The 23,522-nt window shown below is 45.8% G+C and overlaps 2 protein-coding genes across 2 annotated transcripts; one reads left to right on the top strand and one right to left on the bottom strand.

The window, feature by feature from the left end:
* Positions 1–1,178: 1,178 nt before the first annotated feature.
* ACP2 (acid phosphatase 2, lysosomal) lies at positions 1,179–7,297 on the top strand. The gene is made up of 9 exons (XM_010169628.2): positions 1,179–1,208; positions 2,243–2,395; positions 2,753–2,851; positions 3,010–3,099; positions 5,221–5,353; positions 5,429–5,517; positions 6,136–6,242; positions 6,466–6,641; positions 6,724–7,297. The coding sequence occupies exons 1-9, from the start codon at positions 1,179–1,181 to the stop codon at positions 6,858–6,860; spliced, it is 1,014 nt and encodes a 337-aa protein (XP_010167930.2). The 3' UTR covers positions 6,861–7,297.
* Positions 7,298–9,787: 2,490 nt separating this feature from the next.
* DDB2 (damage specific DNA binding protein 2) lies at positions 9,788–22,867 on the bottom strand. Its single transcript, XM_010169626.1, has 10 exons — positions 22,691–22,867; positions 19,746–19,876; positions 18,013–18,204; positions 15,116–15,282; positions 13,911–14,010; positions 12,601–12,778; positions 11,644–11,789; positions 11,218–11,382; positions 10,868–10,913; positions 9,788–10,178 (listed from the first exon to the last, which is right to left on the bottom strand). The coding sequence occupies exons 1-10, from the start codon at positions 22,860–22,862 to the stop codon at positions 9,928–9,930; spliced, it is 1,548 nt and encodes a 515-aa protein (XP_010167928.1). The 5' UTR covers positions 22,863–22,867; the 3' UTR covers positions 9,788–9,927.
* Between the last annotated feature and the right edge of the window lie 655 nt (positions 22,868–23,522).

Genomic DNA, 23,522 nt, shown 5'->3' with positions numbered 1-23,522 from the left:
GTCTCCTCGCCAAGGGTGGCTGTTTCCTCGCCCGTTTCCAGTGCGGGCTGCCGAGCTGGAGGAGAGAGGCCGGGGCCGGCTCTGTCCCTGGGGCGGGGGGACTGTCCCCGTCTCCCGCCCTGAAGCGGAGGGAGCAGCACGGGGACGCTGTGTTGTAGCTGGAGCTGGTTCCTTACTCCGGATTTATTTTGGTTTTGGTCACCCCAGCTGCCATCTCATGGGACTCTGCACATACAAGCAGTAGTGACAAGCCAGGAGTGACCCTCTCATTTGTCTCCACCTGTAAAGTATCGGCGGCTTCAGTCTCCCAAAGCTATTAATTTTCTTCTTTCTCTCCAGGATGTTGCCACACTTTATAATAGGTCTTGAGAAACTCGTTGGTTTCGTTTATAAAAATTACAGAGCTTTAGTGGAACCATGTGCTAAGCACAGGGGAAAATCTGAAAGATCCAAAAAATTGAGCAAACAGAAAATCCCCCCCCAAAAAAATCCATGTTATCAAAGAGGTGTGAGTCAGCTGGAACATGAGCAAGTGTCATGATGAGAGGCATGCTGTCACCTAGTTCAGATGGCAGTCAAGACCCATTTGTGCCACCACTGGCTCTGCGTTGGGTCAGTTATTTTATCTGAGCTCACTTTGGGTGATTGATCAAGATGGGGCAAACTGAGAATCCCCATACAATTTTCTGTTGTTCTTTCCCCCCCTTTTTGGGCTCCCAAATAAATACCCAGCTTGCTATAGTTCAGATTACATCCCTGCTTTAATATTTGCTTCATCAACAAAACTTCCAGCGTCAGCTCAAACACAGATCCTTTAACCCTCCTCAGTAGTTCCTTTCCAAACATACTTTGCTCTTATAAAGCTTTTGCCAGCTGAAACTGTTTTCCTTCTCTTGCTTGAGAAGGAAAAACAAACCCAGGCATATGCAAACAAAAGCTGTTCTGCTAACCAAGCCCCAAGCCCTGCTCGAGTTGAGCAACTCCCTCTTGTCAGAAGCGCTGCCTCTGGGTGACACCACATGAGCGTCTGTCACCTGACTCAGCGACAAGCTGGAGCCCCGGCGAAAGGTGCTGAAGGAAGCATGTACGCTCACGGCTTAAGTGGTTTTTAACACTTCGAGGATTAGATCCTCGTCTTTGAAAATATTTCCTTTCTATTGCTTCAGAGCTTATCGAGGATGAAAGCGATCCTGTCCAATGAGTACAGGGTCAGTTGTTCTCAAGCCACAGTTGACAGGTAAAAGTGAACAGAAACTGTCAGAGAAAAGAAAACCTATTTTTTTCCCTCGTGACTTAACTTTTGAGATACACCTCACGTGAGACAGGCTATACAGAGTAAGCATGTTTTTGCTTATGTTTCTCTCTCATAATTCAGTATTTTTAAAAAATCCCAATCTTGACATTGTATTTCATTCTTCTGGCTTTTTATTCTTGTTGTTTCAGATTCAATATGCTGTTTTCTGGGACATTCTTCCATGGTTTTCTATGTGTTCCTCTTGTTTTATCACTGCTTTCTCTCCAGTCTCCCTCCAGGTGTTTCCAGTACACAGATACCAGAATACCAAAGTTTTGCCATTTTGACCTTCTGAACTTTTCTGTATTTTTCTTGTTTCTCTTTTTTCTGGCTCGGAGCTCTCTCTCTCTCTCTCTCACTCTCTCAGCTCCAGAGTGATAAGTTTTGTCCCATTAATCCCAAGAGTCCACGATGATAAAATAAAATCCCACCTCCCCCTTTTCTTCCTCTCCTTTTAGTCAGATCATTCTTGTCTTCGTTTCTCAGATGGAAAAAGAGAGGCTTGGAAAAGCTGGGGTTTTTTTCATGAGCACAGCAGGTCATTCCTGGCACTGAGAACTGGACGCAGGAGTCTTCCCCACTCCTGCTCTGTAAATGTAGTGCATTTCCTATCTGTGCCCGTCGTTATTTGCATCTCTGTCTTGCTCTTCTCTGACTCTTCTTCATTTTCAGACTCCTTTCTGTCTGTGATCTCCGCACAACGCATCTGGCTGTCCCACTGCTCCAGAACAGACCGCTCCAGTATTACACACCAACTTGGTTTTGTGTCCTTACAGTTTTGTCCAGCCTGAGATCAACAGGCTCGGTCACCTCAACTCCTGTTACTCAATTGTCCATGAGCAGCTGCAGGGCACTTGGCAATGTTCCTCAGCGAGTCCATCGCCCTGCGTCAGGGCATCACCGCTTCCATTAGCGTTACTAATGGTGCACTGTCCCCTCTCCTGGCAGATCTTCACCCGCAGCACAGACTACGATCGGACGCTGATGAGTGCGGAGGCCAATCTGGCAGGCCTGTATCCCCCAGAGGGACAAGAGATGTTCAACCCTAACATTTCCTGGCAGCCTATCCCTGTGCACACAGTGCCCGAGTCCGAGGAAAGGGTAAGTTAGTCTCAAGGATACGTACTGACCACTCCAGTAGTGTGTAACGCTGACTTCTCCAAAAGCCTTTGCTTTAGTCTTGATTCAGATTGGCTTGAACTTCTCCTGGGACCTACCTTGCAAAGGTTCTTCTGTTCTCAGAACAAGATGAGAATTCAGGGGCTGTGTTCACTCATCGTGTTGGCTGCAACACCTCAGCAGACCACAGATGAACTGGAGTATGTTGGCAGGCAGCACCTGGGGTTGTTTATAGACGCATCCTGGTAGTCAGGGTTTCGTTACAGTTGTGTGTGTTGACCACAAATTCTGTACTTCAGTGTTCTGGGTGACCTAGCTGCTCTTGTTGTCTCTGCCCAGCTACTGAAGTTTCCTTTGACCCGCTGTCCACGGTATGAACAGCTGCAGAATGAAACGCGGCACTCAGCAGAATACGTAAATAAAACCAAAGAGAATTGGGTAAGTGATTGTTTGCATGAGATAAGGTGGTCTTAGTTAAAGTATTATCACCTCCTCTACATAATCAGAGCTCTGAGAAAAGGGTAGGAATACCTGTGCATGTCATACACAGGTGAGATTAGAAAATTGAAGACCTTTCTCTTTTCTCATACCTACAGCAATTCCTGCAGATGGTGGCAAATGAGACTGGGATCCGGGATGTCTCTCTCGAGTATGTTTGGAGTGTGTATGACACACTGTTCTGTGAAGTAAGTTTGGTCATCAGTGGGAATTTGGTCTTTAGGACTCGCTGAATTTGGTAGAAAATTTCTTTGCAAAATCCCATAAAACAACTTGTCACCATTCCCACCCCACAGCCAGAAGTAATGTTCTAATTTCAGAATAATAACAGTTCCTACTCACTAGCAGCACGGGCCAAAAATGTCCTACTTTTGCACCCTATAACCTCCCACTTTGGAGCTTAGGTACGTATCGTGTCAAGAGCCAGAAAAAGTCCCACCTGCAGAGTAAATCTCTCTTCTGAAAGTCACTAGAAAATGTCTGCAATCTGAAATCTTTAGATCTCTGTGGACAAGTCTGAGTTAAGTAAAGTAGAAATGAGATGTCTGGAAACTGAAGGAGCATTAACTTTATGATTTAAGTTGGGAGCTTAAATTAGGATTATTCCTGGTTCTACCTTTCTGTTGCTTTAGATCACTCACTTTTCTTTCTGTGCTTCTCTTAGTGCCATCTGTAAAAGAAAATAATGCCCTTCTAGGTTAAGTGGGGTTCACCCACATCTGGTTTTTGAGCTATTATAAGGCACTTTGCCAAAGAAAGACTCTAGAGCCAGATGTTACCCCTTTACTGTCTGGAGTGGGCCACCAAACACTAGCACGTGGAGTTTTGTTGAAAGAACATCTCATGAAGGCTTAAACAAAATCAAGTTAGCTGTGCTGTGATAATGCTGAAGTCAAGGTCACATATCCAGGAGACTTACAGTTGTGGCACACAGGTTTATTTGACTATAGAGCATGATGAAGTAAATTATAGAGATCTTTTACGTCAGACGAGCTGCATGGCATTGCACTTTGCTGGGTGAAGTAGCAGCTTGAGTTGCTGTGAGAATATTCCAGCCCAGAGCTGCACTGCACTATGTAAATTTGCCCTTTGTATCACAAACCCCATCTCCTGTCTTGTAACAATCCCAGTGAAGCAACTTCTGTCGGTAACAAAAAATCCTTTGGTCAGAGAGATCAAGAATTTCCAATCTTCATTTTCAAGACTCACTTAATGAGCTTGCAAATTGGGCCCAGGCAGCCAGCTGACAACCACTGTAATCCCCAAGAACTTGGAGAACAGCTCACTGTGCCAAAATGAAACCAGAATGTTTTGAGGAAAGGGAGTTTTAATCTCAAAACTACAGCCTCGCACTGATCAGTCTCTGCAGCTGCTTTGGGCTTCCTCCTTTTTTCTCACAAACAATGCCCTGAAGAGAAGGATTGCTTTTCTCACCTGAGCCAGTAGATTCATTCTGCCATCTGGATGGAGAAAATAAACTAAGTCCAAGAAATAGCTGAATTTACCAGCTATCATCTTTGTAAATGAATGAAAAACTAACTAAATTCTTAAGTTGCTGATAGGAATTTCTCCGAACTGCTGAGACAGAATGGGCCCTTCAGGATATTCAGCCTCATCTTCTGGCAGTTTAATGGGATGTGGCATAGAAAATTGCTCTGAGGAATGCCAGGGAACCACAACTGCTGTTTGTCTGACAGTGTAACTAATCCTTTCTTGTAATGCTTGGCTGCAAAGCCAATTTTTCTCTTGGTTCTGTGTTTTCTGGATTTGAGTTCTGGGCCTTGTCAGTGGTGCATCTCAGTATTACATCTGCAGAGCGCTTGCTGACTTTCCCCAATATCCTTCAGTGGCCCTCAGACCCTCCAGGGAAATTCTGCTGCACGTACACCAGAAACCTCGAGTTTGTGCTCTCTTGCTTATCTATCTATCTATTTTTTTTTTAACTTTTTTGACTGCATGCCATCTGCAGGGCAGAATCAGCCACACGTAAAGTAAACGCCCCAAGATTATTGTATCCGTGTTCCCACATCACCCTGCACTCCAGTTGTGCTTTCACAGAAACGTAGTTCCTAGATTTTAATCTTTATGCTTCTCATATTTAGTTTCTGAAACAACATTAAAACCCAGATATATTCTTTGTGTGCAGCACAGCAGCGCAAGAACAGAATCATAAATAGAAAGGGGCATATTTAAAATGATAGAGGAAATTGGTAGCAGTACAGGCAGGACTCCAGACACCCCGACTCCCGTTCTCTGATTAATCTGCGATCTGTGCTACCTGCAGACGAGTGTTCTGTTTCTCTTTCTAGCAAGTACACAAAATGGATTTGCCTGTCTGGGTGACACCAGCTGTCATGACTCAATTGAAGCAACTAAAAGACTTTGGTTTTGAATTTCTGTTTGGGATCCACAATCGGGTAGAAAAAGCTCGTCTGCAAGGCGGTGAGTGCGCCGGGGAGGGAGCTTCGTGCTGCTCTGTCTAGTTTTTGCCTCTTACCAGCTGTTCTCTTTCTCCAGGGGTCCTGCTGGATCATATAAGGAAGAATCTAACCAAAGCAGCAAATCTATCTGCCCACCAAAACCTGAAACTACTTGCTTATTCAGCGGTAAGTCGGAGCTTGGGGGCTAGCTTGTATCCATCTTCTCCCCCTCAGAGAGGGGACTTGGGCTTGGTGATAGCTTTAACCCTTTCTGGCTTCCCTACAGCCCACGCAGTGATCAGGACATGCATCTTTGCCTCTGGCTGGGTGGGATGTGCAGGATCTGGCATCATTCCTCTGGGGCCCCTGAGGAAAATTGCCAACCTGCGCTTTGTTCCTGTGAGCTGAGGCTTGTGCATGACACTGGCAGACTTCAGGGAGCCACTGCTGGACTTATTTGGTAGATGAGTTGACGCTACTCAGACGTGGTGTTTCAGCAGTGTAGATAGAGAGCCACACCCCTTTCCAGCAGCCTACTGCCTGGAAAGTCAAGCATCTCTCCCAGATTGCTCCCTAGGGATGAATTATTCAAGAACAAGCAGGATATATATATATGGCTTCTTCCCCTTCTCTGGCACTGTCACAGATGACCATTCTAGCAGTACAATTCCTCTCCTTTCTTCCAGATGGAAGTGACAAAGGTGACGTCCCCTCAGCACTGTCCTGTCTGTTACTGCTATGGTCTGAGCTGCCCTGCCACATCCATAAGGGTGACTGATTTGGTTTTTTTTCCCTCTTTCTCAGCATGACACCACACTTGTGGCACTGCAGATGGCTCTAGATGTCTACAACAAGATTCAAGCACCATACGCCTCATGTCATTTATTTGAGCTGTACCAAGAGGATGATGGGTGAGGGCTTCAGTAAAGACATCTGCTGTGATTTCACCTGGAGGGTCAGACACCTAGGCTAGGCTCTACCCTAGGGGGATGCCATCTTGCTCCTAGTGGCAAACTCTTAGGAGGAAAACTACCACCAGAAAAGAGCAAAGTGTGTGCACACTGACTTTTTGGGAAGGGATGACTTTAGCTGGAGGAAAAAATAAAAACTCAAACATCTGTGTTTTGTTTTCAGTAACTTCTCTGTGGAGATGTTTTTCCGGAATGAGAGTGGGAAGGAACCTTTCCCACTGACAATCCCTGGCTGTCAGCAGAAATGCCCACTGCAAAGATTCTTGGAACTCACAGATCCTGTTGTTCCCCAAGACTGGGAGCGAGAATGCCAGGTAGCAAGCAGCATGCACGACACAGGTGAGCCCAGGCTGGACCAGAGTGCGGTGGAAGGGGAAAGCTTGGATGATACCATGCTGACCACTTGTTTTCTCCCTTGCAGAACTGTTTGTGGGTCTGGCTGTGTGTGGATCCATTCTCCTTCTCCTTACAATCCTCCTCTTGACTGTTCTCTTCCGCATACAGTCTCAGCCCCCCGGCTACCGGCATGTTTCCAACGAGGGAGAAGAGCAGGCCTGACAGTTGCCTCAACTCCTCCCCAGGTGGTAGGAGGGAGCAGCGTTGCCCTTAAGGATGATTGGGCACCTTCGGTTACTGAGCGTTCTTCTGCTTTGGCCACTGCTTCCCAGGATGAAGCTGGACTTGATTTTTGGATGCTTTCTAAAGGTGATGTCCCAGCAAGAGAGGACTGAGATGCTCTAATGGAAATGACACCTTAATTCTGAAGCCAGTACACTGTGTGGTGCCCCCAGTCCTCATACAGCGTACCTAGTCTGGGATTCCCAACATGGCCAGTTGGAGCTGGTCAAAAATTTTCCTCCTTTCAGTGATTGTAAATGCTACCACTCCCCATGACTGTCACAGAGGAACTTGGGCCTTCAGCAGCTGCCACATCCAGTGCAGTCAGGAGCTGCATCCCTCTTCAGGGCCAACCTGCTTTGAGTGCTTTTCTCTCATGCCACTGGGCTGATGATGGTGGGAAGGCTGGGCTTGGAGCAGAGGGCCCAGTTCACCAGCACTGCACCAAGACTCATCTGTCCACGCAGAGGGAACCACTGCACGATGGCAGACAGGGAAAAGCATTTCCTGAGGTTGCTGCTAAGTAGTTGCTGCTGACAACTGGTCTTTTTTTTTCCCCCTCCTCGCATCATGGTTCAAGAGAGCACTGGCCTGGAATCAGGTCAAGACTGACAACCTGGCCGTAGTTTTTATGATTCAGCTCAGAGTAGATGACGTATGATCCAAAGACCCTCTAAGAGCTGCATCAGAGAGATTAATTCCTGTGACCATAACAAACCCACCCACTATTTCTTGTTGGCTCTAGAGAGTCCCCGTAGATCAGAAACTTGGGCCCTGTCTGAAGATTCAGCTTTTGAATTTTACTTTCCCACCTCTGAACTTGAAGTACCTGGTACAGGGAATATCGAGTACTGCAGGCAGTCCAGATTTCGGCTCCGAGCCCAGGGAATATGCTTCACTAGCAAAATGTTTTTATGCTGTAATTAAAGAGATGTAGCAGAGCCGTTTACCTCAGGCTACTTTAAATGCCAAGTTCTGTAGTTTTTCTTCTATCTTCTCTACTGGGTGGATGACAAACAAACAAAAAACCCCTGTTAATGATGAGAATTTGCAGGTGACTGTGGATTTTACTGGCCGTGCTTTGGCATCTTGTCCAAAGTGTGATTCTTTCTCCAGGCTGGCCTCTCTGCAGGCAGTGCCGCTGCTGCAGGGAACTTCACGCCAAGTGCTCACCACCTGCCTTGTAGCTGTTGGCAGAAAATGAGGGACTGCAGCAGGCACCAGAAGCACAGGCTCTTCACGTGGTGATGCTGCACATTCATTTCCCACTTTTACTTCCCTTTCTGGTGCAGTTCCCTTCCCCTCTTGGCGGCAGGAGCCAGTTCTTAGGTTACAGACGTTTCCTTTTCTTCCCCTGTAGAGTACCGTGGGGATCCTACACCATAATCGGCATCTACCAGCATGGGAATTCTAAATCAGCAGAAGCAGCTTGCTGTTCTCAGCATCTTCCTCGCCTTTTTGTCCTCTGAAGATAGAATCTAGGTCTCTTGGCACAGCAAGACACTCATAAAGAAAAAGCTGCTGCCTGTGAGAACAGGCACAAGAAAGAGGTAATAGGAAGTGCATTTAAGAGGACCAGACCTGTTATTTTTAAAGGCAGCAAGTTTTGCACACACAGAGGAAAGGTTTCTATGATGATTTAGACTTTCTGACTGTGAATGACTTTCTGTAATTGTTCCAATACATTTCCTTTTCATTATTAAAATCAAATTCGCACTGAACTCTGCTCCTCCTCTTCTCTAAGAGTTCACAGGACTAGCACTAGTACACTCAGTGTTGGAAAACAGGCAGAACTTACTGCAGTATACCCCCTCCCAAAGTAAATCCCTCATTTACAGTCCCACTTAGAGCAGAGTGAGAATGGAGATAAAACTATTTTTGACTACAGCAACCATATGTAGATACAGCTTAGAATGCAACCTGTCCAACTTGGAAGGGTCCACAGAGTACTACCACTGGTATTTCCACCACTGTTCTAGGTCTTTTAGCCCTCCTAAGTCAGGAATTTCTTCCCCTGTGCAAAAGCAGTTCAGCAGAATGCTCAAAGCAGCCACTCACTGTATCAAAGAATTTCAGTTTAGTACAAAACTTTATTAATAATCAACACTGCGAAACTATAAAAGTGAACATAGAGAATCTGAGCAGGCCTGGAGCCTGTCCCATCCCTCAACCTCGGGGACAGCAGCAAGGCCCCAGGCAGCCTTGTAAACAAACTAGAAAATGCAAAACTTTTCAGTTTAACAGCAGTCTTGAGATTTGGCTCTGAGCAGGGGTGTTTGAAAGAAATTCCTCATCTCTGCTTTGCAACTCTTCTATCCAACATTCTGAAGCACATAGGCATGGGTGAAAAAAATTACCTAATCAGTGGCAAGAAAGAGCCTAGAACTCTGGAAATCGGAACTACAGAATCACTGGGTTCCCAGCTCCATGCTGCCCTTGCATCCCCTGAGGCAGATAAAGAGCTCTGGTATCATCAAGTTCATGGTCTAAATAGCTGCAAGCACAGAACAGGCTAAGCCTGAGGTCTTGACAGACACCTATTTTTAAAGAAGCTCGCACATGGGAGAGGTTGGTGTTCCCTAGGCTACCTAAGTGACCCATTGCTTCACCCCAGTGACCATTCTACCTTGTCAGCAAGGGGTTTCTCAGCTCAGTTTGACTAGAACAGGCTGGGGACCCTGTCACGAGCTGCTCCACAGTGGACTACAGGAGATGGTAACCTCTGACAAGTCATGATGACAAGCAGATGTGGCAGGCTGGAAGCAGTAAATTTCACCAGGATCTGAGAACATTTCAGAGTGCCTCAGAAAAAGCGTGGTAACCACTTGGAGGAGAAACCAAGTACTGGCACAGCTTTTCTAGAAGGGGAAGCAAAGGGAGTCAGGAAAGCAAGATCAGACCCAGGGAGAAAGGACAAAGTAGAAGTCTAATGCCCTGCACGGCTTATACTGCCCATTGCCAACAGTGAATTTGTACCCTGGGATCCAGAGAGGATCAAAACACTAAATCACTTCTCCAGATCCTTCCCTTTTTGCTTCCTTCCCTGTGATTTAGAATTGTTGCTTTTTGTTCTCATCTCCTCCAGCTCCCAAGACAGTAAGTTAGCTTTGAGTTTGCTTGTCCCAGGGTTTGCCTGCCTTTGACCTCCACGTCTGGACAAACTCCAGCTTCCAATCCCTTGTTCTGTCATGGCTTTCAAAAGATGTTCTTGCTTCTTGGCAACCATCTCCTCCCGGCTCCAGATCAGAATATTAAAGCCTGAGAGGAAAAAATGAAACACTGTGCATCAGAAACTCTACTTCAGATATACCTTAGGCTATGTCACTAAAATGCCAGAAATTCAACATTCTGTTCTAAGAGATTTCCAAAGCACAGAGGATGGAAAGATATTTAATGCAGATGCTATCTCCACACAGCCATCAAAACTTGATCTAATTATAAAACATTATCAAGTAATTTCTAATCTTGTCTGTCACAGGTCTAAGACCTAAATCTATAGCCAGCTCCCTTAATCCCATACAGCCTGTGAAAAACCGAGTAATCTTGTCTCTGCATCCTGGGAAATGAGATAAATTAAACAAAGGGGGGAAGGCACAGCCTAGGAACAGGAAAGGGCTTTTCTCCCCCCCCTCCATCACTTTCTGCCACCGTTACGTGGCTGGCAAGCGGCAGCTGGTCCCTGCTGGGGGGAGGCTCCTCCCGGACACCGTGCTCTCAAGAACGTTTCACAGGAGATGACTAGAGAACAACCTGTTCTCTAACTGCAAAGGTGGAAGACTGGAAAGGTGATCTTAATCTCTTTTACAGATGTAGGAAATTAGAGAGGACTACCTAGTAGGATTTGGGAAACCTTCATTCACAACATGCTTTAGTCTGGAGAAACAAGGCTGCCCTTTTCTGGGACTGAAGCCCACCTGTGCTTAGTGCCCCAGGTTCTCTTTACTTACCCATGCCAGAAGCCAGCGTGTCTCCCATAGGGTTAAATTTATTGAGCTGAAAATGGAAACACAATCAGAGTCTGTAAGAGCATCACTGTTTATATAACAGAGTCATAAGAGCACCAGGGCTTACATAACAGCAACAAACCATCTGGAAAACCCAATATTCCCTAAAGGGTATGACAGAAAACCCACAGATGACCATGGACCAGCCCTGCTCAAGTCAGCAGCCGTGCCCCCCCAGAAGCATGAGTCTGTCACAAGTAAAGAGGACACTCCTATTGTTCTAGTCCCTAACCCGTATCTCTTGGCTGCGGTTCAACACACAACGGCCCGTTTCGCTGCAGTGCTCAACTCACCGAGATGATGCCAGAAGCATTTGGATCATAAAGTTGACAAACCATCTCCCCAGTGTTTCCATCGAATACATCAACAGTTCGTAGCTCGTTCACCGTGTAGCCTGGGAACTTGGGGTCTGGGTAGCGACCTGCTACAATGAGGTCATAGCGAGGATGCCACGTTGCCTGGTCATACAGCAGAGCAACAGGGGGTTGAGAGAGAAAGGGGCAGAGCTCATACTGACACACACCAGACAGTTTGTACATCCCACCCACAGCCTGAGGAACGCGGGTATCCTCAGAACAGTGCTCTGCTGGGCCTTGCAGCAGTGTGACCATCTACCCACCAGTGTAGTCTCCTGACCAGAAATCAGACTGTTTGTGATTTACAGCTGGCTGCTGGCACCAAGCGTGATACCCCTCTCGGACCGCCCTGCCTGAGCTCACCTTAATAGGTGTGAGGTGCTGAAACTGCCGATGAGGATGTGGGATCAGGTGCTGTGGTTTGGTCCAGTCTGAAGATGAGTAAACCCTGATTTCACTGCGCTGGTCTGTGCTCAGGAGCTTGGCACCATCTGTTGGGCTGAAGTAAGCTAGGAGAAGGGGACAATAAAGCAAACAAAAGATGACAGTGCTGTGACTGGTAAGAAACATAAAAGTCACATTTCTCTGACTGGAAACCCATTGTTTCTTTAACAGGGCTGTGAATATGGCCATGTGTCCCAATAGACAAGACTTTTATCTGTCTCAAACTAACTCAAAGCTCTTACAAACAGTAAGCTGAAACCTATAGCACTGGGTTACACAGGAAGAATCACTATTCTCATTTTAGAACCACAGAGAGACATTGCAGATAAAAAAATCACAGAATGGTGGGGGTTGGAAGGGACCTTAGGAGATCATCCAGTCCAACCCCCCTGCCAAAGCCTACACCAGGTTGCACAGGAAAGCGTCCAGGTGGGTTTGAACATCTCCAGAGATGGAGACTCAAGAACTTGTTCATTCAAATGGAAAGTTAGTGGAAAAGCTGGAGACAAAACACCTGCAGTGTGAACTTCCATGAACTGGTAAAACTGCACCCAAGGAACAAAAGGTTTGAGTCCCATCCTCTGCTTTTGTCAAAGGAACTGCCCCAATGAAGTAATGTTTTCTAATCTCAGCCACTGCTGATGTTTCCACACTCCCCCCTCAAGGCACAGTGCCACAGTTTGTCTGGCAACCGTAAGACGGTGCTGGAGCTGCCCTATCCACCTCCCTGCCTCTGGCCATACGTTCCCACTGCCTTCCTTGCTTTAACACTAGCTACTGTGCAACCTTAAACCTGAGCAAAAGCTAACATTGCCACAACAATAACAGCTGAGCTGAGTCTCTGCAGACATCCATGCAATTAAATCCTGAACTCACCTGCATTGACAGGTTTGTCATGAGGAAGCACATGAAGAAAATTCGTTTTGTTTTTGATATTTCTGAGGTCCCAGATTTTGACTGTCTGATCCACAGATGCTGTGGCCAACAACCACTCACATCGGGAGTTAAACTCTACATGAGTCACTTTCTTCCTGTGCAATTTCAGCTTCCAAATCTGCAGCAGAAAAAACAGAAAATCACACATGAAAAAATAACCAAAGGTCTGGAATAAAGAATAATAATCTACTAGTGCAGAGTAAAGAGGTCACACATTTACAGAGTAACAAAACTTCTCAAATACACCAAGAGTTTATCCACTGGAAACAAGAAAGGAGAATAATGACTTTGGAAACTATTTAATTCTATAAGAACTCTGACCCACCTATTTATTACAGCTATGAGAAAGGAAAACACAATCCCTGGTTCATGGAAGGAAGTATTAATGCTACTAAAGAAAGCCAGATCATATCTGGAGTTCTTTATGATGCAGTGCCAGTCTTCCACCTGCAGAAAGGTTAAAACAAACTGGAAGAGGTACAGAAAATGCACTGCCAATACAATAATAAGGAAGGGGCTCTTTTGTGGGGGAAGACCAAAAAAGCTTGCTTTGTTCATCTTAGTAAAAAAGGTGAGAGAAGTTACTAATGGCCTCTAGAAATACATCAGTGAAGAAACATAAGGATAGGAGAAATATTTCAATTAAGAACAAATGGATATAAACTGGCCATGAATAAATTTATATCTGAAGCTGGAAGATTATTTCTAATCAAAAGGCTAAAGCTGGCCCATCCTCCCTACAATAACGGGTATCTTAGTGCAGAAAAGCTCAGGTATGTTCCTGTACTCTGCCTCTGCCTCTCATGTCTAACAGCAGCAGTGCCATTTCTAGCCCAACATTCCCTAAATTGCTGTTGTGTCCCTGCTCCAAGGTCATGGAAGCATCAAAGCACTGGCTCCTAAATGACTCTCATCAGTGCACTAAGTTTCTGGAAGTGTGAAGGTTGTTGGCAGAGGGTGCTTACATCTTCAGGTTACCCCAAAATTACTCTGGCCAGTAGCAGATACTCTTGAGGAAGGGAAAGCACACAACACAGCCCCTGTTTGGAAATTGTTACCGTTACCCTCAACAATGTGCAAGTGTCTAATGAACAGCAGAAGTGGAGGACTTCTCACCACCTAGATAAGGGGTGGACTCATCTCCTGAGCTGCAAGGTACTTGTTTCTCTTTTCAGGGTCCCTGTAGTGTAGGAAAGCACATGAGCCAGGAAGATTCCCATAGAGGAGATGCTGCATGGATCCGTACAAACCTCTTCACCAGAAGTGCTGAGCAGCACCACGTTTCCCAGATTATCCCCTGTCACCACCGCACGGCAGCTGGCAGAAACATCAACGCTGCAGTACCAGCAACTAGAGGGAAAGACACAACATCAGTGCTGCCTCCCTCAGGCAAGTGAAGGCAGCGGAGCTCTGGTTCACATCTCCCTGACAGGGGGAGACTGCAGCAGATTGTAACTGCAATCTCCTGCCTGATGGTGTGGGCCTGAGTATCAGGAAGGGGGACGGTTTATCAGCAATGCTTTCTGTTGGTGACTGAGTATGGAACAACTTCCTCGTCATTTGTGAAGTGCTCATTAGATGGAGTGTGGCACATTGGGACAGTGGAACATGATAGAGGCTGAAAAGCCACTTTGTGCCTGCACATGGACACACCTTGGGAAAGATCAGAACACTCTTGTGACATTACAAATATACAGAACCAGCTTTAAAATGACATTTTGTGCAAAACACTGAAGCAGCAGTAAAGAAAAGACAGAAGTTCTGGACTGGAAAGTTGCACATCAAACTGTCTCAACTTCAAGCTCCAGGAAACAAAACTGAATAGAGACTTATCTGATAAGGACATACGTCTTAACCCCAGCTCTGCTGGGAGGGGAAGGGCAGCAAGAATATAGCTGGGGACCTTTGGGACCTTGTTGGGAAAGCTTCACTTGCAAAGATGAATTATTCTAGAATTCAAGGTCACAGAAATTAGCACGGTGAGCCTGAAGCCTCTAGATGGGCAGCAGGGTGAACTCAATAACCCAAAACTCAGATTGTGCAGGAACGTTTTGTGGCTTTCCTCTGCTACCTGAGCTGCTACAGACAAAACAGAACACTGATGATAATGAAGAGGAGGAAGCTACCCTGCTCTTCTCACCTCACACTTTATGAAGTGAAAAGTTGTCAGTATCTGCCAGGCAGGAGATGGCATCACCAGAAAGCAACACCAGAAGATGCAGGCAGCATGCTCAGCTACTCTCAAAGCCTAAGTGCCCTGTGGCTGCCGAGCCCATCACCCACCCTGCAGCACTAGAGTCAGGACCATGGGCCTGTCTCCAAGCTCCCTCACAGGACCAATTCCTACCAAGAGTCTCCCAACACTGGCAAAGATGAAGATGTTAGAGAGCACAAGAAGCAGTGTAGCATTAACCCCAAGGAATGGAGAATCGACCTCACAGTGCTCCCTTCTCACCAAACATTATGGTGCTCATGGCCACAGTCTGGGGCACGGGAGATCGTCTGCACCGCTCTGCCCTCAAGGTCCTGCAGACTCAGGGTGCCATCCCCTGATGCCACATAAAGCTTCACTGCCTCATAAGGACTGAACTTCATGTCTCCGAGAGAATCTCCTGGCCCTTTCTGGAATACACACAAAGCCAAGAAGCATCACGGTTAAGAGTACAAGACAAAATCTTAACACAACACTCATCTCCTGGAACACACTGCAGGTTTCCCTAGATACACCACACTGCTTTCTGACAGGCCACATACATAAGAACTCTCTTTTTTTTCTAACCTGATTCCAATCTGAGCATATACATTCTGAGCTTGTAAATTCAACCCCACCACATCAGGCTGCAAACCTCATTTAGCAGCATCACTTCTGCTACGGGGGTAGGACTAAGTGAGCCACCTGGCCCAGACCAGGCTTAGCAGATCACAAGCAAAGCTGGCACCATTCCATGCAGAAACCACGTAAAATCTCATGACAGCCCTGCACCAAGCTTCCCTTACAGACTTCATTCACCAGTTCCCTACAGGCTGCTTCCAGTGCTGTATCTGGTCTTTCTCAAGGTACCAGCAGGCAAGATGAGAGTGGTGGGAAAAGAAATCCTACTGCTAACCCCATGGCACAGGAATCTTACATTCTGTGTTATCTTATATTGGTGTTACGTTGTTTTGTTGTTTTCCCTCAATCTGTCTACTGAGGAAACATGGAAACCCTACACAAAGACAGAAAAGAAGGACGCTAGCTGGGAGTCCCCAAATTCTTTGATACTCAAGTACACTCCATCTGCTGCTCACACAGCAACTACTTAATAAAGTCTCACTGTAAATATTAAATTTCCAGAAGCCAGTGAAGATAAAAAAGGCCTGCCCACAGAGCTAGCCTGTCCTCACAGCAGTATGAGGATGGCATGACCTTTCAAATCCAGGCATCACTGCTGTGACAGGCATCCCACTAGGATACGAGATCCTCATGCCCCAGCACTCAGTCTATCCCTCCTTGCTCACCTGGCCAGTCACCCCAGCGCTACTTGGGTTCATGTTCTGCCCTATTACAAGGTTGCAGTTGGAACAGCCAGTTTGGAAACAAACCATGAAAGATGCCACCCAGAAAGAATCAGGTGGGGAAAAGTAAAGAGGAGGCTAACCTAAATTCCCTCACTTACCTTTATGCACTGAAGTAACTAATTGAAGAGCTCAGTCTTCCTCATGAGTCCACAGAAAAAGGAACAGTCTGAGAAGGTGATTCTAAACACAGGCAGACAGAGTTGCCTCTACTGATTCATCTCCTCTTTCCACTCATTACTGAAGGAGCCCAGACTCTTTGATTTTGGTATTTTTAGGTAAGCACCAAAAGTTAGGTGGGATGACTTGGGGTGGTCCTTATGACATGCACCACCTGGAGTCAGTGGCATTTGTGGAGAAACACTGAGGGGACTATAAATTGTCCTGTAAAAACCATCTGACAACAAGCAGCACTGCTAACAGGTGAAGAGGTTAGAAGGTGCCCGGTGCACAGAGCTATGGGAGGTTTAAGATGAGAGGAAATCCACTGACACCCCCATGCTTTCCACTGCGTAACAGGATGTAAGCAGCATCAGAGAGTCCCTCCCCTTCATGAAGAAAAGCTCTTTCCTACCCACCACCCCATTTCAGGGAAAAATAAAAAGGGATTTTTATTGGAAGAGAGAGGATCCCTGAAATTCAGAGGATAACGGACATGTGTGTGGAGAAGAGGAAGCTCAGCTCCCACATATTAAACATCTCTCTCTCTCTCTCTCTCTCTCTCTCCCTGTAGCGCTCCTGCCAACAGGACACAGAGGCCCAAAGCATTGCTGTGTTTCTTACTCCCAGTCCTCGGTGCTGGTGAAGACCCGGACAGTATTGCCATTAAAATCCTGCAGGGTGGTAGCGCCGGCAACTGACGAAGTGTACAGCTGACTAGGGTTAAAAGGGTTAAACTTCATTCCTGTGATGGCCCCTCCAGCTCCCATCTACAAGGAAGGGGATGAACAAAAGAAAAATCCACTGAGTGAAGGGGAAGGAGAAAAGTGTGTTCTGTAAATCTGCATTCACTGCTATGTCCTTAACAGCAACAGTGAAACACACCACAGCCCTTCAAGGAAGCAAAGACAACCATGTCTGCCCACACGGTGGCTGTCTAGGGCAGCTGCCCTCCTGGAGGACAAACTGCAACTCCTTCAGTCCCCAGGCAATGTATTCCCTGCCTGGCTGGCACTACACTATTTACAAAAAAAAATAAAGATGACTCTGGAATTTCTGGAGGATAAATGTCCTCCCAGCATATACCTGTGTTAATTTAGAAAGGGGACAAAAGTTACAGAGTCTTGGAGCCTCTGTCAGAACAAGAATGGCTGAGTACAGCGACGAGGGGACGTGCCAGCTGTATAAACCATTCATCCTGCCTTAGCTTCTCACTGTAGATAATGGGACTTTGTTTCTCCCCACTCAAAGATGTTTCCTCATCTGACACAGAATCAAAGGTAAGCAGAGAAAGACCAAGACCTAAACCAGACAGACCCTCTCTGCCTACTTCTTTCTGGCATCCTTTGCGATAACCGTTCTGCCAGTTGCTGTATTATTTTTCCACTCAGCACACACCAAGTACTGCTTCATTATGAACTTAATCAAAACACCTCAGTTCTCCCCAGCTCCAGAACATTCTGGGGCTTAGGAACAGACAGACAGACGTGCTGTTACATCTCAGTCCTGCCCCACAGCTGGCTACTCTGCAATGCAATACCCTTATGTGCTTCTCACAACAGACCTCAGTTTTGATCTGCAGTATTTGGTGGTATTTCAGTTTCCCCTCCCACTCATTCCACATACCCAGAGGCTTACCCCTTTTATGAAGCAGGTTTTAGTAAGTACTTCATAGTCCCAAAGGATGATGTCTCCACCTTTGGAACCAACAGCGACAGTGCTGGGGTGTGTTGGATGCCATTCCAGGCATGTCACTCTCCTGTCAAAGGGACTTGCTGTTCGAAAGAGGCGGTACGAGGCAAGAGAACGCAGAAAGGGCAGCTGCAGACACTGTTCAAAAGATAAACAGAATTAGGACAAAATAGTTATCTCAAAGACATGGACCAGTTAGAACAAGTCCAGAGGGGGCCATGAGGATGATCAGAGGGCTGGAGCAGCTCTGCTGTGAGGACAGGCTGAGAGAGTTGGGGCTGTTCAGCCTGGAGAAGAGAAGGCTCCGGGGAGATCTTATAGCGGCCTTCCAGTACCTGAAGGGGCTACAGGAAGCTGGGGAGGAACTTTTTACAAGGGCAGGGAGTGACAGAACAAGGGGTGATGGCTTTAAACTGGAAGAGGGGAGGTTTAGATGAGATATGAGAAAAAAATTCTTTGCTGTGAGGGTGGTCAGACACTGGCCCAGGTTGCCCAGAGAAGCTGTGGCTGCTCCTCCCTGGAAGTGTTCAAGGCCAGGCTGGATGAGGCTTTGAGCAACCTGGTCTAGTGGAAGGTGTCCCTGCTGATGGCAGGGGGGTTGGAACTGGATGATCTTTAAGGTCCCTTCCAAAACAAACCATTCTGTGATTCTATGACTTTGCAGAGATCCCTGAGATTCTCTGAATGAGGAGTGCTAACAATTTCTAACTGCCATCAGTGTTAGTACATCCACACAAAATTCTAAGCCTCTCTGTAGAATGAAGAGAACATGCTGTCCCCAGGGGAACCACACAAATCCACATCAGCCACAGCACTCAGAAAGCAACAGAGAACTGAGAGACACCACACTTCAAATGATCTACAGGGAGCTAAGCCTCGTGGGCTGAGCTAAAGAGGCAGGATAATTAACAAAGGAGAAGAACATGCCTCTGCACCAGCAGAAGGCACTTATGACTATTTATGTCTTTACTGAGCATCCCAAAATGTTGCACATCATCCAGAGACACAATATTATGGTTCTCCATCCAAACTGCTTGCAGCTCAACTATACAGCATGAGAGTGAACAGAACACTTGAGCAGGGAATAAGAAACCATGACACGACTGTAACAATAGTTATTCAGATGAGGAACAGGTACTGTTTGGATGAGCTTGGTGATTTCTTTATAATTTTGATACTTAAAATAGGTAAAGTTAGCCCAGGTGCTTCTCACCTATGGATGCTAAAGAAAAAGTTAATTTTCAATTGAAAGAATGAGTATGGCTCTGAAAAAAACAGTAAAAAAATCAAGGACTTAATGGAGTATGTCTGTGAAGAGGAAAAATCAACACTAAACCTGACATGATTAGCAAAGTAGAGTGGATGCAAAAATAGTACAACAAAACAGTCAGATCAGCGTGCAAAAGCAGCACTGTGGGCGAGTTTAAATACGATTCAAGGAAGCACAGAATTAACAGAGGATAAAATGTAGAGTGACAGAGCTGAGACAACAGAAAGGGAAAGTCATCTCAGCTCTGCGTTTTACAGGATTAAGAAACATACCAGTGTGCCAGATCTGCAACCACAAACAGTGTATGTGAGGAACTTTAAGCCCCTTTAAAGCTTCCCTGCTTGTGTTGAAGATGCTTTGATGTCAGGAGCTGAGATGCCCAACAGGTCATGAAGGAGAAACTCCTCACCTGCCTGAGCTGTGCCCGAATGGAGCCTCCCAGCATGTTCTGGTAGACGTAATGAACAATGCTGCACTGCCGCTCCAGCTGATGGAACAGGACTCTGTTGCTTCTCACCACGGACCCACCTCCGTTCCAACCTGCCGGACAGAAGAAGAGTACAACTTACTGCAAGCCAACACGTGCCGTGTTCATTCACTAAGTAACACGGGAACACATCTGCATTTGCTGTTACATCCATGAAAAGCTTCAGCCACAAGATAAAAAGTCTCTAAATGATTCTTACATGTCCAAGGTGCAGCAGCCTCTGCAATTTTGGAGTCCAGTGCTTCCCATACCCTGCCAGAGCTTTGTGTATGCTTCCTCTTGTTAAACCTTCCTTCTCCTTGCCAAAGATTGATCAAAAAGACAACAGGAGGGGACTAAAGCAATGCCACAGGTGATGCACCTCTTGGACAGTATACAATTTGAATGGTTCATACTCAAAATACAACAAAGCTACCCAAAGCTCCAACAACCTGGAAACAGGTCACGGGAGGTGGTAAAGCCCTGGGTACAGCAAAGGGAAGGTCAGATGCGTGACCAGCAAAAACGTTAACACCTGAACGTTCCCCAGGGGTAGCACCATGAGTTCCCACACGGTTCCTGAAATGCCTGCTTGTGAATCAGAACTTTCCATCTGCTCGTGCTGCAGCCCGTACGGTCTGAGTTTTGTTTTGGATAATAGACTTGCTGACGCCTCATCGCCTGAAAACCTTTCTGTTGGGAGTGATTTTTGCTGAGAGTACAGCATGCTTCTACATTTTGTTCATGTTCCAAGTTTTTATCTTCAGGGACCTTTACGTAAAAACTGGATCTGTTCAGTCCCATGTCTGTGATCTAATCATCCCCATGGCAATGGCCTGTAACACCCCAGGGGATCTGGACATCAAATAGGAAAGAAGCATTTCTTACAGAACAAAAATGCTACTTGCATTTAAGGATATTTCTTTAAAAAAAACCCCCAAAAACAAAAAACAATGACAAAAAAATTAGGGATAATTCTGTATGATTAGCATCTACACAAAATCTTTCTTTAATGCAACGCTGGAGCCTAGAAATGCAGAGGTGTGAAACTTCTTTGTTCACATGCCAACGTAGTGCCAACACTTGTCATGGTTGTTGAAATAGGTATAAAAGTATTTGTATTCCAATTCCTTTTTTTCACAGAACTAGTATCCACAGTTCCTTCTTCAGAGGTGATGGAAACGGAGGTATTTTTTCCAATTCTGTTTTATTACAAAGTATAATTTATTAAGAAACAAACTTTAGGCCTTTTTAGAATCTGCTGGAAGAAATCTTTCAAAAAGGTGTTTCAATTGCATGAAACTGAACCTGCCCTATATGGCTCAGGAAAAATAAAAAAAATTTTCCAAAACACACAAAAATCAAAACTGGAACACAGAATGGAAAAGCTCAGATACAAAGGTGTTCATCATTTTTAAATAGGTTTAAAAGAAAAATATGATTTGCCTTATTTTTCCAGAGTATTAGCTATATCCAATTCCCTCTGAATCTTACAGGAGCTGCAGATGCTCACCAAATCTGGAAATCAGGCCATGAAGTGACAATGACAGTCATGTAGCTAAATTAACCACAGGAGATGCTTCAACTATCCACAATTATCCACACAGAACTCCTTTCAAACAGAGTATTTTGCCTCCGCAGCCACTGTTCACACTGCCAACTGCTCCGAGTTTGGAGTTACACACCAGACAATGGAAACACACAAAATCATAAAGTCCTGTATGTCTGGCTGTTGAAGAACACTTCAGTAATTTCTGGATCCTTAAAACCAAAATTGTAGAGAAAGTGTTTATTATTTCCACACAAGGCAGTAACTCTAGTGATCTCCTAAACAAATGATGGAAATAAAGGTTCTATCTGAGAAAAGAAGGCTGAAGGGAGACCTTCTCGCCCTCTACAACTACCTGAAAGGAGGGTGTAGCGAGGTGGTTGTCAGTCTCTTCTCCCAAATAACAAGGGATAGGATGAGAGGAAATGGCCTCAAGTTGTTCCAGGGCAGGTTTAGATTGGATATGAGGAAAAACTTCTTCACCTAAAAGGTTGTCAAGTACTGGAAAAGGCTGCCCAGGGAACAGGTTGAGTCACCATCCCTGGAGGTATTTAAAGCACATGTAGATGTGGTGTTCAGGGACATGGTTTAGTGGTGGAGTTGGCAGTGTTAGGTTAACAGTTGGACTTGATTTTAAGGGTCTTTTCCAAGATAAATGATTCTATGAAAACAGTTCTTACTGTAGCTGAAGCCTACACAACTTTCTTGATAATCCAAAGCATTAACCTTTCCAGTATCTTAGAACTTAATCACCTTTCCTCATTATACCAAAGATTTTTTTTTTAAGTTACATAATAAAGGAAAAAAAATTGCACATGAGAAGCGATTAGTGGAAATTCTGTCCAGTCTACTCTGAACACAGAGTATTCCCACTTACCGTAGCAAAGAATCGGATGGAAATGCCAGTTTAGACTGCATGCTGTAGGCTACCAACCTTACAAGTATGAAACTGCATTAAGAATTGCATGGGAGAAAAACCAATATATTACCAAGATTGGTCTGTCCTACAGTAAAGCAGATGCCTGGTAATTCATGAATTCCCTAAAACTTAACCACCCTCAAACGAGCTGTGACAGCACCTTCACTGAGCAGCTTCTACCAAGGGGTAGAGTCTCAAAGATCAGACACACATGCATGCATGCACACACATGCTCACTAGACAGATAACTGGAGGATGTACTACCCCAATACATGTCTGTTAATCACTTCAATATATAACTCCATCTGAACGCTCATGTCTGAACACGCTTCTTGGCATTCTCCCTCTTCAACTAGTCGATGCCTGTCATTGAGGGGAAATCTGGTTGGGAGAAACAGTAAAGATCTGAGGAAATGTTACCGATTTTCTCAGGGGGTTTGGATGTTTTTCTCACAAACAACCTCTTTGCTTGTGGCTCACTCCCTAGTTCCTTGTAGTCCGCTTTCCTCTTCCCAGCTGATTTGGCCTCTTCCGGCCACTGCTCATGTGCTCTCTCATGCTTCTTGTCCTTTGGCTGGTTCACTGGAGCCATTCTGTCTGACCGCTAAAAGCAAACAAAGCATGGAAGGTAAGACTGTCGTACACTTTTAACCAGAAGACAGAGAGGAAAACTGGAATGAAACATATCCCAGTGGTCTGAAAGTAGTGATTATACCTGTACCCCTCTTTCATCAGCATGACACTAGCTTTTTGTTGTGCTCTGCTGGAGAGGGGAACAGGTTCAATAAACTCTTCTTTGTTCATGTATGAAAATGAACAGATCCTAAAGCATTAGAGTATGTTTTGACAGATGTGCTCCTACCAAACTTTTCAGCTTCAAACCCACGGATCTGCATAAAGTACATCTGTGAAACCACATAATACCCTAACTGTTTCTCCAGTAGCTCACACTGAGCTCTTTAGATTCAGCTAAGAAAAAGGTCAGCGCTTTCACAACGATGGCCAGGGCTGACTGTTCTTCCACCAAATACACTCGGAAGATACTTCCTACTTAAGGGCCACTTCTCCTCACAACCGCCACCCGGTATTTGGACTGGAACTTGCTCTTCAGACCAGCGCTGGGACGCGGTGACCCGTGTGCCGAGGCCCAAATGCCCACCCAGCCCCGAGGCGAAGCAGGGCAGGGCCGCCCGCAGCCTCCCTCCCCGCTGGCGGCCGGACCGCCTCCGGCCCTTCGCAGCACCGCATCCCC

The sequence above is a fragment of the Antrostomus carolinensis genome, unplaced genomic scaffold (assembly GCF_000700745.2).
Source record: "Antrostomus carolinensis isolate BGI_N321 unplaced genomic scaffold, ASM70074v2 scaffold44426, whole genome shotgun sequence".
Classification (NCBI taxonomy): domain Eukaryota; kingdom Metazoa; phylum Chordata; class Aves; order Caprimulgiformes; family Caprimulgidae; genus Antrostomus; species Antrostomus carolinensis.
The sequence above is the reverse complement of the archived record's forward strand: the minus strand, read 5'-3'. Positions and strand labels throughout refer to the sequence as shown.

Excerpts from the sequence above, each read along its gene's own strand:
- ACP2 (XM_010169628.2), top strand. The coding sequence starts at position 1,179 with ATGAAAGCGATCCTGTCCAATGAGTACAGG. Across the intron at positions 2,396-2,752 it reads TGCCCGAGTCCGAGGAAAGG|CTACTGAAGTTTCCTTTGAC; the intron begins GTAAGTTAGTCT and ends GTCTCTGCCCAG. Across the intron at positions 6,642-6,723 it reads AAGCAGCATGCACGACACAG|AACTGTTTGTGGGTCTGGCT; the intron begins GTGAGCCCAGGC and ends TCTCCCTTGCAG.
- DDB2 (XM_010169626.1), bottom strand. The coding sequence starts at position 22,862 with ATGGCTCCAGTGAACCAGCCAAAGGACAAGAAGCATGAGAGAGCACAT. Across the intron at positions 12,779-13,910 it reads TCAGCACTTCTGGTGAAGAG|ATTTGGAAGCTGAAATTGCA; the intron begins GTTTGTACGGAT and ends TTTCTGCTGCAG. Across the intron at positions 10,914-11,217 it reads ATGCTTCTGGCATCATCTCG|CTCAATAAATTTAACCCTAT; the intron begins GTGAGTTGAGCA and ends TTCCATTTTCAG.